The sequence below is a fragment of the Triticum aestivum genome, chromosome 6A (assembly GCF_018294505.1).
Source record: "Triticum aestivum cultivar Chinese Spring chromosome 6A, IWGSC CS RefSeq v2.1, whole genome shotgun sequence".
Lineage (NCBI taxonomy): Eukaryota > Viridiplantae > Streptophyta > Magnoliopsida > Poales > Poaceae > Triticum > Triticum aestivum.
Window position 1 is genome coordinate 153681736 of NC_057809.1, and position 16828 is coordinate 153698563.

At 49.5% G+C, this 16828-nt stretch overlaps 1 protein-coding gene across 1 annotated transcript; it reads left to right on the forward strand.

Moving 5' to 3' along the window:
- The first annotated feature begins 1137 nt into the window (after window positions 1–1137).
- On the forward strand, window positions 1138–7140 carry LOC123132584 (copper-transporting ATPase HMA4). The gene is made up of 9 exons (XM_044552411.1): window positions 1138–1437; window positions 1997–2238; window positions 2961–3706; window positions 3933–4404; window positions 4487–4654; window positions 5138–5392; window positions 5568–5690; window positions 5854–6339; window positions 6422–7140. The coding sequence occupies exons 2-9, from the start codon at window positions 1999–2001 to the stop codon at window positions 6854–6856; spliced, it is 2925 nt and encodes a 974-aa protein (XP_044408346.1). The 5' UTR covers window positions 1138–1437; window positions 1997–1998; the 3' UTR covers window positions 6857–7140.
- Window positions 7141–16828: the final 9688 nt, after the last annotated feature.

Genomic DNA, 16828 nt, shown 5'->3' on the forward strand with positions numbered 1-16828 from the left:
ATGGATGCTCGTTTTGGTTTTGGGAAGGCGAATACATTGATTTATTAATAGAAAGAAACTTAATAGACATATGGCAGTGAAGCGGTTGCATGTGCAACTAGAGGGGAAGAAGCGTCTACTTCTTTAGAATCAAAGAAGAAGAATGAAGAATGCAAAATCAAGAATCCACAGATCAATAATGAATGCATGGGGAATATATTGGTCCAACTAGTGGGAGCAGTTATGAAAGTTGGAAATCTTCTAAAATGCATAATTGTGGTGCTTGTTTTCTTTGGTCTTACTATTCTAGTAAAGATTTGGTGATGCCCTATGTATCCAATGTTGTTGAAAAAGTAAAGAAATGCATTATCTTGTGTCAAATTGAGATGCAAATTTAGGATTTGCGGGCCGGCGGTAGACCAGACCCCGCAAAGCCAGCCCGTAAAAGAGCATATTCCGCGAATATCCTTTTATACGGGTCCGTTTTGCAGGGTCTGCCTCTGCGCCCGTCCGCGCCTGCCCGCAAAGTCGTTTTTTTCGCGAGCTGCAAACGCGTTTTGCGGGTCGGATTTTTGCGGGGTCTGCTAGAGATGCTCTTAATCGTGTAGAGGTGCCAGATCTAGAGTTTAATGGCGTGTCTGAGGTGTTGCCGCGATCTGACACGTTCAACGGTAATGATTTCATCTTTCGTGAGTCACCTTGGAGGTTCATAAAGCTTATGTGCGATGGAGCCACTTCGAGTTTAGATGTGAAGATGATCCGTTATTTTTTCTTTGGTTGTTGTTGTAGTGGTTTCAGAGGCAGGTGATGGGTGTTAAACTGTTGATGTGAGGACTATGTGTCTTGGATTGTAATTTTACTTCTTAACCGTCGTTCCTTTGTGTAAAAGATATTTGTACGTAACTTGTACTGTGATCTTTAAGATATAAATGAGTCACATACTACCATAAAAAGAAATATGTGCAGAGTTTGAAAAGGTGGAGATGCTTCAGAGGGGCATACGGGCAAAAACTGAAAGACGAGCGGGCAAGAACCAAAAAACACGGAGGAGGATAGAAAAGGAGCGGCGAAAGCGATGGCCACCAACGACCCGACCGAGGGAATCCAAAACCAAATCAAACTCAAACCTCAAACGCCACCGGAGCCAAATAAAACCCGCAAAAGCCACCGCATTCCCATCGAAATTGCAGCAAATCCGAACGAGTCGTCCAATCAAAATTTATAAAACAAACAAGGACTACAGGCGGCCAGAGTGCCCGGCCACCTCGCCCTCGTCGCCGCCTCCTCCAGTCCTCTTGCCGCGGGCGGCCTGCTTCACGCCGCCTCCCCCCGCGCCTCCGCGTCTTCTAGACCCTCCCCGCCCGTCCCCTAATCCCTCCACAGCCGCGCGCGCGTGCGGGCGAACCCTAGAGCCCGCCGCAGCCTCCTCTGCAGCCCCTTCCGTCGCCGGATACAGAGGTAACCACCGCCCCCCGCCGCCGCCACCGCTGAGCTTTTTGGTTGTTTGTCTCGTGGGTTTTTTGGATTCCGCTCTCTGGTACGCGGTTCTGTGGAGTTGCCGCCCCAGTATTTTTTTTATTTTCAGTTTCCCTGTTAAATTTGGTGCCTAGAGCTGTTTGCGCGCGCGTCAGTGGTGGTTGTTTCTGATACTTCAAACTTGCACGCGAGTTCCTTTGGTTTGGTTTGGGCGCGGGGCAAAATCTGCTGCATGATTTATGGGTAAAAACAAATCGTTGAGAAAACTAATGTTTCGCAATTTAACACGCTGTTATTTGGCTGAAGATTTGGGGGAAAGCAGCAGCTCTGCTTAGTACCAGTCACCTTGATTTTACCGTGTTCATGGTTTGTCCAAACCTTAGGCTGTCTGTACTTCTAATGCAGATTGCTGCCGCCACTCTGTCACATAGATAGAAGAACAGTAATTGCACTCCATTAATAGGTTCTGACGAGTGACTTGGACGTGGGTTCTTGATGCTCTGCTACTGCCATGATGTTGTTCTGACCAATTCTGCAACAGGAATGGAGCAGAATGGAGAGAGCCATCTCAAGGAGCCGCTTCTCCATGCGGCCGATGGCGCTTCTGCCGCCGCCGCCAGGGTGTCCCCGCGGAAGGAGAGGACTACAAGGAAGGTCATGTTCAATGTCCGGGGCATGTCATGCGGTTCCTGGGTGGTGGCAGGATTGAAGGGGGTCGAGAGCATCCAGGTCTCAACCCTTCAGGGCCAGGCTGTTGTTCAGTACAGCCCGGAGGAGACCGATGTAAGATTTCCTTGAGCTGATGCTCGTCTTCTCATCACTGTATTTTTTATTTTTTCAATATGGAGGTCCTTAGTACTTACTATGGAAATATCTGCATATTGTCATAAATGGGGTAAAAAGAGGGATGCCAAATACATGTGGTAGCTTCTTTTTGTCCTGTTGTTAATCCAAGTTATCAGTTTTCACTAGGGACATATTTGCACATGTATTTAGTGTAAACGGGAAATGTTTGGTTCCAGGAGATGAATTTTGTCCTACAAATCCTCATTTAGCTGCCAGGTCAACTTTATCTTATCTTTCCCTTGATATTCAGTTTTAAGGCCCACACCTTTGTACCACCAACTATTTTAACTACCTTTTGTTGGTGTGGGCCAATCTCTTGACAGCAACTGCCCAATCATTGGACTGTCAAACATTGTCAGATAGTTTAGTTCATAAATGAATTGCCGAGGAACTATATCATCTCCACGATGAGTATACCTCAATTATATATTCTTAGAGAATTTTGAGCATAAATGAACTGCCAAGGAACAATGTAGCCTTTCTTTCTTCATACTGTGATTTTTACTAGCAATTTTAGTAGATTTATATTTATGAGCATGCACTTTCAGTTCAGTAAACTCGAGTCTGCATTGATGCATTCTCCACAAAGTAATGCCGAAAATGCTGCACCGTTGGTATAATTTGCTATATTTTCTCAGTTAAGATTCTTGTTCTCACAGGCAAGAACCATAAAAGAAGCTATTGAGGATATCAACTTTGAGGTCGATGAACTCCAAGAACAAGAAATTGCCGTATGCAGGCTCCGGATAAAAGGAATGGCATGTACAAGCTGCTCTGAATCTATTGAACGGGCACTTCTGATGGTACCTGGAGTTAAAAAAGCTGCAGTGGGGCTTGCCCTAGAGGAAGCCAAGGTGCACTTTGATCCAAATATTACCAGCCGTGATTTACTAATCGAGGCTATTGAGGATGCTGGATTTGGAGCTGATCTCATTAGTTATGGGGACGATGTGAACAAAATGCATCTAAAACTTGAGGGTGTGAGTTCTCCAGAAGACACCAAACTCATTCAGTCGGTACTGGAAACTGTAGAGGGAGTGAATAATGTTGAATGGGATACATCAGGTCAAACAGTTACAGTTGCATATGACCCTGATGTCACTGGTCCACGATTACTTATTCAGCGCATTCAGGATGCTGCAGAACCCCCTAAATGCTTTAATGCCAGCTTGTACTCACCACCAAAGCAAAGAGAAGTAGAACGCCACCATGAAATTATGAGTTACAGGAACCAATTTCTTTGGAGTTGCCTCTTTTCAGTTCCTGTGTTCCTGTTCGCGATGGTTCTGCCCATGCTCCCTCCTTCTGGAGATTGGCTGTTTTATAAAATCTACAACAACATGACGGTAGGTATGCTACTGCGGTGGTTGCTATGTTCTCCAGTTCAGTTCATTATTGGTTGGAGGTACAGTCTCAACCTGGCAACAACATCTTGATGTTGATTCCTTCTCTTTGAAAAAATGTTAAGCTCTTTTGTTTCAAAAATGCAATTATATAAAGGTATCATGCTGTTTGGGAATGATAGAAGTACTGCAAAAGTTGTCAAACGATGCTGCTTTACAATTTCTTCACTGCAATCTTATGCTACAGCATGTGTCTTACGTATTTCACTTTGTATCGATAATTGTCAGATTTTACGTTGGAGCTTACCATGCACTGAAGCGAGGGTACTCTAACATGGATGTGCTGGTTGCTTTGGGAACAAATGCTGCGTACTTCTATTCTGTGTACATTATTGTGAAGGCACTAACATCAGACACGTTTGAAGGACAAGATCTTTTTGAAACTAGTTCGATGTTGGTATCTTTTATATTGCTGGGAAAATACCTTGAGGTGGTGGCAAAGGGGAAGACATCAGATGCTTTGTCAAAGCTGACAGAACTTGCACCAGAAACAGCTGTACTTCTCACACTGGAAAAGGATGGAAGTGTCATTTCAGAAGTGGAGATCAGTACCCAGTTACTTCAAAGAAACGATTTCATTAAGATTGTCCCTGGTGAAAAGGTCCCAGTTGATGGTGTTGTCATCAAAGGCCAAAGCCATGTTAATGAAAGTATGATAACTGGGGAAGCAAGGCCCATTGCAAAGAAACCGGGAGATAAGGTTGGTATTTTTGGATTCCGATTGCCTTATCTGATGTTATTTATCATGTACTGTCCTGATGCTTCAATCGTCTTTTTTAAAGGTTATTGGTGGTACTGTAAACGATAATGGTTTCATAATTGTTAAGGCCACCCATGTTGGGTCAGAGACGGCTCTGTCACAGATAGTCCAGCTAGTTGAAGCTGCTCAACTTGCAAGAGCTCCAGTACAGCGGTTGGCAGACAAGATTTCACGGTTTTTTGTTCCAACTGTAAGTTATCTGTTATTTTCTCCTTAAATTTGCTCCTGCTATGTTGCTCTGCATCATCTTTTGCATAATCAGAGCATGGTCAGAAATTACCTACCCTTGTGGTTCATAATTGGTTACAGTAGTAGTTTGTCGGTATCAACGTTATGCGAATGTGATGTACATGACCGATATGAGTAGTCAGCCTAGACTCGGCTAGCATTGAGCTGAAGACCTTGTATGTGCTACCGGCTGGCTACCCGGGTTCTATTGTATACTCCTGTTTTGTGAACTTGTCAAGATCAAATTTGTTTATTTGATTTAGTAACTATCTAGTTTAACCTTGTTCTTTACTGAGCTGATTAGTTTTCCAGCAGTAAACAGTAGGTTCATTGTGGGAAATCATACCCTGCTTGATACGTACAAATGTTCTAGTATGATATTTGCTGCCAGGTTATCTCTTGAGAGAAAACCTTTCTCATATTGATTGTTTCTTCTCATTTTAAGGTTGTGGTGGCTGCATTTCTTACATGGCTTGGCTGGTTCATACCCGGGCAACTTCACCTCTACCCTCAGCAATGGATTCCAAAGGCAATGGATAGTTTTGAGCTTGCTCTGCAGTTTGGAATATCTGTCCTAGTCGTTGCATGCCCGTGTGCTCTGGGATTAGCTACCCCAACTGCTGTTATGGTTGCTACTGGAAAAGGTGCTTCTCTAGGTGTTCTTATCAAAGGTGGCAATGCACTTGAGAAAGCTCACAAGGTAATCTTGAGACTTTTTGTGCTAGCTTGTGTGTGTGTGTGTGTGTGTGTGTGTGTGTGTGTGTGCTCGTGCGATACAGACTCCAGTGTAAGGAGTATGTTTTTCTTCTCCATATAAATTCTACTGTGGTATACTAACACACACTGGACCACCGTTTTGATCTCTCTGTTTGCAGATTAAAACTATCATATTTGATAAAACTGGAACCCTGACTAAGGGTAAACCTTCTGTTGTTCAAACAAAGACCTTCTCCAAGATACCACTTCTAGAATTGTGTGATTTAACTGCCAGTGCTGAGGTTGGTTTGTTAACCACTTGTCATTTTCCGCATTTATGTTGGCAGACACCATATGATACGTTCCTAGTTATTATTATTCTGTTGTTATAAACTTTTTTTCCCTCCTTTTTTGGGTGTCTGGCTCTAATTTTCTCTTTAACTTGAAAAATTGTGACTTTGTCAGGCAAACAGTGAGCATCCTCTATCAAAGGCTATTGTTGAATACACAAAGAAGCTCAGAGAACAATATGGATCTCCGAGTGATCATATGATGGATTCCAAAGATTTTGAGGTGCATCCAGGGGCAGGGGTCAGCGCGAATGTTGAAGGCAAGCTGGTTTTGGTTGGGAACAAACGGCTCATGCAAGAATTTGAAGCTCCAATGAGCTCTGAAGTGGAGGAATACATGTCTGAAATGGAGGATCTTGCCAGGACCTGTGTGCTTGTTGCGATCGATAGGGTTATCTGCGGAGCTCTTGCCGTATCGGATCCTCTGAAGCCTGAGGCAGGACGCGTCATTTCACACCTTAGCTCAATGGGCATCACAAGCATCATGGTGACGGGCGACAACTGGGCTACAGCCAAATCCATAGCAAAGCAAGTCGGGATCAGCACCGTATTTGCTGAGATTGATCCAGTTGGAAAAGCTGAGAAGATCAAGGACTTGCAGGTACGACGGTCTTTTCTCTTTTCGGCAGGGACTATTACCTGGCATTACATTTTGCATTCCTGCTTACTCCATTCCTGCACAGACGCAAGGACTTGCCGTGGCGATGGTCGGCGACGGGGTGAACGACTCGCCGGCCCTGGCCGCAGCGGACGTGGGCATGGCCATCGGCGCGGGCACAGACGTCGCCATCGAGGCCGCTGACATCGTCTTGATGAAGAGCAGCCTAGTGGACGTGATCACGGCAATCGACCTCTCGCGGAAGACCCTCGCCAAGATCCGGCTCAACTACGTCTGGGCCCTGGGCTACAATGTCCTGGGCATGCCGATCGCCGCCGGCGTCCTGTTCCCGTTCACGGGCATCCGGCTCCCCCCGTGGCTCGCCGGGGCCTGCATGGCCGCCTCATCGGTGAGCGTCGTCTGCTCGTCGCTGCTGCTCCAGCTCTACAAGAAGCCGTTGCACGTCGAGGAGGTGCCGATGACGGCAGGGCCCGGCGATGGTGGCTCGAACCTGGTGTGAGGAGCACACACCCGTTCTGGCCTCCGTCTCGCGGTGCTACTGACGAAACTGTTGCTGTCAACGTTGCTCGAACCTGGTGAAACTGTTGCTCGAACCTGGTGTGGGCTGCAGCTATTTGCTGGCATGCACCTTGAACTGACGCCTATTGAAAACGCCCTGTTTGCTGTGGCCCTCCTGATTGATTCGTGTGCATATGTAATTTCACGCAACCCTTTTCCTTTTGTGCGGAATGACTTTTTTTTTATAATAATATGGGAGGTTTATCCTTGAAACGGAACTATTCATCAGATTGTTCCATCATTGGCTAACAGACTCTCAAAACGGACATTGTATTTGTCCGCAGACTGGTCCGGACCAATCTGCGGGTGCGGACACTGATGTCGGCAATCCAATCGTACACATATACATTTCAAAACTGATTTGAACAAATTGGACTATGTTTATGCAAACTGGACGATTTCCATTTAAACCGGATTAAATTTATTACATTTTTGACATACTTCAATAAACAAAAGCATTCGGAAGTTAACTGTCTAAATCTTCACCAGTAGCCATGAGCCCTAGAAAGTGTCCGACCTCCAAGTCCTTGTTGTTCTCCTTCGTTGTTCTCCTTCGTGTTCACGTCCGACGGCCGTGAGCCACGGAAGTTTAGTTGCGGTCATCGGCATAGGACATGGGATACAAGGTGTCGCTGTCTCGCATGCCCTGCTCCTTGTCGCAGTCCGCGACCTAGCCGTCGCCAGTGGAGGTGAGGTTGGCGATGAATATGGATGGGCCAGCCTCGTGGCGCCAACGGGACTAGTTGGCGGTGTCGGTGTCAAAACCGGCGGATCTCGGGTAGGGGGTCCCGAACTGTGCGTCTAGGCGGATGGTAACAGGAGACAAGGGACACGATGTTTTTATCCAGGTTCGGGCCCTCTCGATGGAGGTAAAACCCTACTCCTGCTTGATTAATATTGATGATATGGGTAGTACAAGAGTAGATCTACCACGAGATCAAGAAGGCTAAACCCTAGAAGCTAGCCTATGGTATGATTGTTATTGTTCCTACGGACTAAACCCTTCGGTTCATATAGACACCGGAGGGGGCTAGGGTTACACAGAGTCGGTTACAATGGTAGGAGATCTACATATCCGTATCGCCAACCTTGCCTTCCACGCCAAGGAAAGTCCCTTCCGGAAACGAGACGAAGTCTTCAATCTTGTATCTTCATAGTCCAGGAGTCCGGCTGAAGGTATAGTCCGGCTATCCGGACACCCCCTAATCCAGGACTCTCTCAGTAGCCCCTGAACCAGGCTTCAATGACGACGAGTCCGGCGCGCAGATTGTCTTGTCTTCGGCATTGCAAGGCGGGTTCCTCCTCCAAGTACTTCGTAGAAGATTTCGAACACAAGGATAGTGTCCGGCTTTGCAAAATAAATTTCCACATATTGCCATAGAGAGAATAATATTTACACAAATCTAATCTGCTGATGTATTCCGTAGCGTGACATCACACCACGGCCAAGCCTTTATACGAATCGTTTTTATTGTCCCGCCTCAGCGCGTTTAGCGAGGCGGTTTCCTTGACACGTCCTTTCAAAACAGAGATCGTGTTCCCTTTATTTACGGGATTCTCATCAATACGGACGTGGGTAACCCAGTCGTGCCTGTTGGTATGTTTTCTCGATCAAAGGCGAGTCCCAAACGGTCACGGGGAGGGCCCTTGGTATTCAACCTCTTATAAAGAGACCAAGGCCTTACTCCTTTCTTTCAATCTCAAACGAGTTCGCTCTTCGCCTCGAGTTCCAATACCCAAGGCTCCAGATTTCAGGCGCTTCGGATCTTCGACAATGTCCGGTTCCGACCTTCGAGGCCGATGGATGCCCTCCTCCGTCACGGAGGAGGACGTGCTAAAGTTGAGAGAGGCCAGGTTTTTGGCCGGCGAAATTTCGCATAGGCTGCCCGCTCAAGGGCAGGTCATTCCCACTCCCAAGCCTGGTGAGAGTGTGGTGTTCATGTCTCACTTCCTTCGGGGGCTAGGCTTCCCGACGGATCCCTTCGTGAGGGGGCTCATGTTCTATTATGGGCTGGAATTTCACGACTTAGCTCCGGAGTCCATCCTCCATATTTCCTCATTCATCGTCGTGTGTGAAGCCTTCCTCCGTATTACTCTCCACTTCGGACTATGGCTCAAGACCTTCAAAGTAGAACCGAAGATGATCGAGGGACGACACGCGGAGTGCAGAGGTGCTATTATAAGCAAAAATGTTGATGCTCCATGGCCCGAGGGCTCTTTTCAAGAGGAGCTCGGCTTATGGCAACGAGAGTGGTTCTATATCACCGCTCCCAGGGGCACCAAGTGGGTGGCGCCACCTGCCTTTCGCTCGGGTCCCCCAGCACAGCTAGCGTCGTGGGTCAATAAAGGCCTAGACTGGGGGCCATCCAAGGACGTGCCCTTGTTGCAGGGCCGCATCAGGGATCTCTTAGAAAGAGACCTCAGCCTGGTCAAAGTGACGCAGGTCATGCTGATTGGCCGAACCCTGCCCGGCAAACGTCGCTCCCTTCGCTTGTGGGAATTCAATTCGAAGGGACCGCGGGCTCTCCAACATTTTATGGGCGCGACGCCCGTGGAGATGTATGAATTGTTCTTCGGATCACACGCAATGTGTCCGGACTTGACCGAGGACGCAGGTCTGAGCTGCAACCGACCGGATACTCAAGTAAGTAGCCTTCTGCCCGGACTCGCCATCCGTGTATTTGTCATAAACTTGCCCCTAAAAGAGCTGTCCTTTAAACAGGAGTGGATAGCGAAAGCAAAGCTGATCAGGTGTCCGGCTCCCCTCCCCGAGACCACGCCGGATCCCGTGCTAGTCAGGATGTTGAAGATTGTGCCTTTGAAGGAAAGCAAGGGAGGGGACAAGGAAACTATGGCCTCCTCGAAGGAGGCTGTTCGGAAGGGAGGAATCGAAAGTTCCTCTCCTCCGGGGAAGAAGAGGACCGCCTCTGAAGGCCCGGAGACCATGGCCTCAAAGCGGGGGAAGAAATCCTCGTCAGAGGGTCCTACGCCGGGGGATACCTCGGCCGAATTATGCCCTCAAGGGGATCAGCCCTCCATCGAGCCGTAAGTAGAGAGAAGTTTTTCTTTGAGAGGAATCCTTGCTTTGTATCTGAGAAGAGTAACTGAAATTTTACCTTGTAGTTCGGACCTCAGCCCTTCTCAGCAGAGCTCGTCTTCGGGGGATCTTCTTCCGGAGATGATGGAGAGCGGAACGCCTCCCCCTGCCTTACCGCCTCGCGAGGCGGGCGACCCTGAGGTATCGTCGCGGAGGGTTTCTTCGAATCTGGCAGGGCCGGAAGGTAGCCATATGGCCCCCAAGGCTCTCCGCATCCGGCCTTCGAAAAAGGCCATAGGACGAGTCCGGCACCGTTCGGTGCGCGGTCGGAGGAGCTGAAGGATCTGCTAGGGCGAGCATCTATCTCAGAGGAGCACCGTGTTGATGGGCACGATGATTGAAAGGATTTCGGCCGCGGAAAGCGGATTGCACGAGGCCGTCAGAAGTTTACTGACAGGTTTTGAGGTACGCGAAATAATACACCCTTTTTGACAGTTGCGCATGAATAAGATGCGCCCTGTGTAGATAGTAGCCCCTGAGACTCTGTGCGTTGTCAAAAGTGACGGCGTGCAGAGGATCATAATCTCAGGTCTAATATGCCACCTTCATACGTAGGTGGCAAAGTGTCCGGTGGCTAGCCGGACTGATGAATTTGCCGAGCTAAAGCGGCAACTTGACGTGGCAGATGCCGACATTACGCTTATCAACAAGCGGCTTGACAAGGCACAAGGTATGTAATTCCTCTGGCGGCACCTAGTAAGAGGAGCTTTATGCCAGTATCTTACAATGTGTGTGCTTAACGCAGATGGTGCCGCTGCCATGGAGAATCTTTGGGCGGAACTTGCCCGAGCCAAGGAGCAAGCCAGGAAAAGTGATGCGGCTACCGGAAAGGCAATTGAAGAGCTGAAAGCCGAACAGGCTGCTCACTGCCGAAGCAAGAAGGAAATGGCCGAGATGGCCGTGAAGCTAAAGAGCGCTGCTGACCGTTGCAAGCTTCTTGAAAAAGAAGACCGGGCGGAACAAACGGACCTGGAGAAGGCCGTTGCAGATGCCAAGGATGCTCGCTCTATGATGAGAGCTATGAAGGAGGAGCTACGTCAGGCCGGAGAGATCACGGCTGGAAAGCCCTTTATGCTGCGGAGGAAGTTTTGTGATCCTAAACATGCTCCGTTAGACCGGTTGTGGAGTACGGCGGACACCTATCTGGATTTGGCAGCGAGTGCTGCTGATGCGACCGAACACTTTCGAGATCAAGAAGATCGTGAAGTGGAGAAGCTCTTCTGGTCGCAGTTCCACAATCCAGAGCGTCCACTGTCGGTAGCCGATCGTCTGGCCGAATGGCCCGAGCTGAATAGGTTGTCCGGACTCGCCATGAAGTCTGTTATGAGTCATCTGTGGCCGAAGAGACCAGAGCCGAAAAGTTATTTCAACTTGGTGCAGCAGTTCCTTGGAGCGGTGTCGCATATTAATGCGATGAAGAGGTCAGCGTGCATAGAGGGTGCACAGATGGCTCTTGTCCGTGTCAAGACATACTGGGCGGAGATGGAGACCACCGCTGTTGCATCCCGAGATTCGGACGAAAGCCGAGTACCTGCCAAGCACTATTTTCAGGAAGTTCTGCAAGGCGCTCGTGTAATAGAGACGCAGTGCTCGAAGGATGCTATGTTCGAATAGCATATGTTATTGTAAAACAATATTTTGATAAATTGTAGAAGCTTTTTATACTTGTGCCTGCAAGTATTATAACACCTCCTGTGCGGCCGTTTAAGATATATGTATATATAATCTAAAAGATGGTAGTCGTCGGCTTTAGCCCCCACGCAAATAATGCGGGGGTGTTCGCAGGAGGCGCATTTTCATACTTGATCCAACGTCTTGGTCCTACAAAGGAGGTGATAGCGCAGCGAACTAGGCAATCGGACTATAATGCTTTATCACTTTCACTTAGCCATAGGAGTTTGACAGTGAGGCTACTTATATAGCCCCTAGTGGCGACTGCGCTCGCCCGAATTCGGGGCGCGTATGTGCCTGGCTGGGAAACGGCCCTTTGTTAATGCGGAGGAATCCTATAGATTCCGGTAAGTCATCGAGTGGTTGACCAGTCTCACGCTATATCATGACAGTCAGTTTTCGGCTTTCTCTACTGAGGTGCTCGCCTGGCCGAACCGGGGCACAATCGCAGTAGTTCTCCTGGTGCCGCCTTAGCCGATAGAGCGGAACGTAAGGCACCAAAACATAGGAGCCGGGCAAACCCAACATTTGATCAAAGACATGATTCGGAGCTGATGCATATAAGGCCAAACTCGCGACGCCGAACACTCCCTAAGGTATTCGGTCTTTATGAGGTCGGGCGGGTCAACGCCCTTAGGTATAAGCCCCTAGTGTCCAGGTACGGGAAAATTTCTGACGTGGCCACATGCCAAGACGCCAGCCTCCTCCTTGGTTATACCAAAAAACCAGGGGTTGTGTATCAACAAGAGACAGTAAAAAAGGTTTACGCAAGGTCTTAATCTGAAAATAATCCTTGGAACGGTCCCTGCTGCACGTCTGCGCCTGTGTCTCCGTCGTGCCGTATTCTGGACGGGCGCAGCACGGTGTTCATCTGTAAAAGAGAGGAACTTAGTTGAAAAAGGGCCGTGCCGAACCAAAGTTATACTAAATAAACGAAGTGTAAATTGAAATGGGTAAAATTGAGCTTGATTGTCTCTTGTTTTATATGCGCGGAGCCCCTAGTACAGGGGTATACGGCTATTATGCCTTTATCAATTATATGTTTATGTCGGACTCGTCTAGCCGTGTCCGTGGTCTTAATGACCTGTTTAGATGTTTTGGTTGGTGAAGCCGTTTTTTTGTGGGGCTGTCAAGGCAGCCGCACAGTCTTCCGCGCGGGAGGCGCACTCAATGTTTTCCCTTTAATAAGATGATGCCTCGTGGACCGGGCATCTTGAGCATAAGAGACGCATAATGCGGTATTGCGTTAAAGCGGGCGAAAGCTTCGCGTCCCAGTAGTGCTTGATAGCTGCTTGAAAATGGGGCGATATGGAAGGTTAGCCTTTTGCGACGGAAGTTGTCGGGGGAGCCGAACATAAGTTCTAGCCGGAGAGAGCCCGTGTAGTGGGCCACCGGGCCTGGCGTTACTCCTTGAAAGGAGGTGTTGCCATGGCGAATTTTTGTTGGGTCTATCCCCATGCGGCGGATTGTGTCCTGATATAACATGTTTAGGCCACTGCCGCCGTCCATCAGGACATTTGTAAAGTGGAGTCCGTCAATTATTGGATCTAATACCAAGGCAGTCCAGCCTGCGTACCGGATACTTCTAGAGTAATCCTGATGGTCGAAGGTGATCGGTTTTAACAATCACTGGCGAGACTCCTTTGGGATAGGCCGTATGGCGCGTATCTCTATGGGCGCCACTTGTTTTGTCACGTGAAGTGAGTTTACTGTTTTGACTTCTTGTGGGAAATTCTTTTGTTTCCTGGTGCTCTGCTTGTGGGGTTCGTCATCGTCCTCACTTGGTGTGTCGAGCCCCTTGTGTTCGGCATTGAGTTTGCCGGATTGCTTGAAAACCCAACAATCTCCGTGGGTATGGTTTGCAGGCTTCCCGAGAGTACTGTGTATTTGACATATCCTGTCCAAGATTTTGTTTAGGTTGGATAGCTCGTCCCTGTTATCCTGGAGGGGCGGCTTTTTCTGGTTTTGCCGCGAGCTTTTGAATCCGGCGTTGACTGCCGTGCTCTTTGGGCTGTTTCCCTTATTCCGGCGTTGGTCCTTGGTGCGTCGGGGTTTTCCGTTTCCATCTCTAACTTTGGATGTACTTGGGTCGCTGGTGCTGCATCGTGCCAACCAGTTGTCCTCTCCCGCGCAAAAGCGGGTCATGAGGCTTGTTAATGCGGCCATTGTTCTTGGCTTTTCTTGGCCGAGGTGTCCGGCGAGCCATTCGTCTTGAACGTTATGCTTAAAAGCTGCCAGGGCTTCGGCGTCGGGACAGTCGACTATCTGATTCTTTTTAGTAAGGAATCGGTTCCAGAATTTCCGGGCTGACTCTCCGGGCTGTTGGGTTATGTGACTTAAATCATCTGCATTCGGAGGGCGGATATAGGTCCCTTGAAAATTTACCCAGAAAGCATCCTCGAGCTCTTCCCAACTTCCAATGGTGTTTTCGGGAAGGCTTTTGAGCCAATGCCGAGCTGGCCCTTTAAGCTTGAGGGGTAAGTATTTTATGGCGTGGAGGTCATCTCCTCTTGCCATGTGTATGTGGAGGATATGATCCTCAATCCAGACTCCAGGGTCTGTTGTTTCGTCATACGCCTCTATGTTTACGGGCTTGAATCCCGCTGGAAATTCATGGTCCAGAACCTCATCGGTGAAACATAGGGGGTGTGCGGCACCCCTGTATTTGGGTGTGCCGTGATGTTCGGATATTGGTTGTGTTGCATAGCTTACGAGAGCTTGCTTTCTTGGCCCATAGATAGATCTAGCTGGGCCATCTTTTTGATGCGAATCCTTGAGTGGGTCGCATGCCGGCTTGTATGCGGCGCCGCTTGCCGCTCTATGCTGGCCATGGGGTCGTCTATCCGACCGGGTGGCTTTCTTATTTTTTGATTACGGGGGCTTTATGGCCTCCTCGTCAAATTCAGGCAGTAGCTTTCGCTTTGGATAGCTTTTGGTGTGGCGACTACCGCCGTATTTGTCTGCGGTGTTGAGTACTTTGCTCCATCTGATTCTGAGTGCATCTTCCGCAGTTTTGAGCTTCCGCTTCCGCTTTTTCAGGCTACGTGCAGTGGCAACGAGCCTTTTGTGGAGATTCTTTTGCTCCATGAGCTTGTCCGGCGTAAGGTTGTCCGGAATGCTGTTTTCGCCGGGGACGGGTTGTTCGGTTTGTTTATCCAGGTTGCCCTGTTCGGATGTTTGCTCGAAGGCATGTTCTTTGTCCGCCGGCTCGTCCTGCTCTACGTCTGGGTCTGTATGGCTGCTATCTCGGGCGGGGTTTGGAGCAGCACTTACGTCGCCGCTTTGATTGCTTTTCGGGGGAATGATCCCTTGTTGCATCCCTGTGTTCCTCGTCGTCGCTTCCTTTAGGTGTGTCCACCATGTATACATCATGAGATGAGGTGGCTGTCCAGTGCCCTATAGGCGTTGGTTTATGTTCGTCTCCTACATCGTCGTCCATACCGTCGGTGTCTTCGGAGTCGAAGTCGAGCACGTCGTTTAAATTATCGACAGTGGCTACGAAGTGGGTGGTGGGTGGGCATCGAATTTCTTCGTCGTCCGCATCCCAATCCTGCCAGTCGTAGTCCGGCCAGGACTCTCCTGACAAAGAGAGAGACCTGAGTGAATTCAGAATGTCGCCGAAGGGAGAGTGTTGAAAGATATCCGCGGCGGTGAATTCCATGATCGGCGCCCACTCGGATTCGATTGGCAGGGGCGTGGAAGGCTCGGAGTCCGGAGAGGAGTCCGGCACCTTGGAGTCACGGGCATCGCAGAGGAAAAGGCTGGTGTTCGGCCTGATCGCCGTAGAGATTGCAGCCCCCGAGGCGGTGTCTAACCACCAATCCTCGATCGGTGTGGTCGGCTCCGAACTAAGGGTCGGAGCGGACACAGGTGCGGCCTCCAGGGCACTGTTCGGCGGCAGAGCTAGATCATGCCCATCGTGACAGTGCGGCGCGTTTGGTTGTGGCTCAGATCCGTTGAAGAGCAAGTCTCCGCGGTCGTTCGCCGTGTAGTTTAAGCTTCCAAATCTGACCTGATGGCCAGGGGCGTAGCTTTCGATCTGCTCCAGATGGTCAAGCGAATTGACTCGTAGTGCGAAGCCGCCGGATACGAAGATCTGTCCGGGGAGAAAAGTCTCACCCTGGACAGCGTCGTTGTTGATGATCGGAGGAGCCATCGGCCCCAAAAGTGACGACACAGAGGAACTCTCAATGAAAGCACCAATGTCGGTGTCAAAACCGGCGGATCTCGGGTAGGGGGTCCCGAACTGTGCGTCTAGACGGATGGTAATAGGAGACAAGGGACACGATATTTTTACCCAGGTTCGGGCCCTCTCGATGGAGGTAAAACCCTACTCCTGCTTGATTAATATTGATGATATGGGTAGTACAAGAGTAGATCTACCACGAGATCAAGGAGGCTAAACCCTAGAAGCTAGCCTATGGTATGATTGTTGTTGTTCCTACGGACTAAACCCTCCGGTTTATATAGACACCGGAGGGGGCTAGGGTTACATAGAGTCGGTTACAATGGTAGGAGATCTACATATCCGTATCGCCAACCTTGCCTTCCACGCCAAGGAAAGTCCCTTCCGGACACGGGACGAAGTCTTCAATCTTGTATTTTCATAGTCCAGGAGTCCGACTGAAGGTATAGTCCGGCTATCCGGACACCCCCTAATCCAGGACTCCCTCAAGCGGCGTGAATGACGCATAGTTGCCTGCGTCCATGGTTGTGGCCGTCGCGCGAGCGTTGCACGCGACCTTGTAGAGCGCTCGCTGTTCCTCATGAAGTTCGGGTTTTCCGCCACCATGGCTGTCATGGCCTCCTCGCTCGTGAACTCATCATAGATCTGGTCCTCCGCTAGGTGATGTGCGAGGAGGTTGAGGTTGTAGCACTGCTCCTCCTGCGCCTGCCGGAACGCTGGCACTGGCTCCACCTTCCTCATAACGCCGTTGAAGTGCGTCTGCGCCTTCTCCATGGCGAAGTCGGCATGGACCGGCGCGGCAGGGGCTCCGGCTCATCGTCGAAGGCCTCCTCCATCGTCGGGTCATCGTCTGATACCTTCGGCGAGCTCCCCGGCATGCCAACCTCTATCCGCTGCACACAGCGGCCCTACTAGCCGACCGCAAGGGCGACTATTTCGTGATTTTGCTCCGTCGTGAG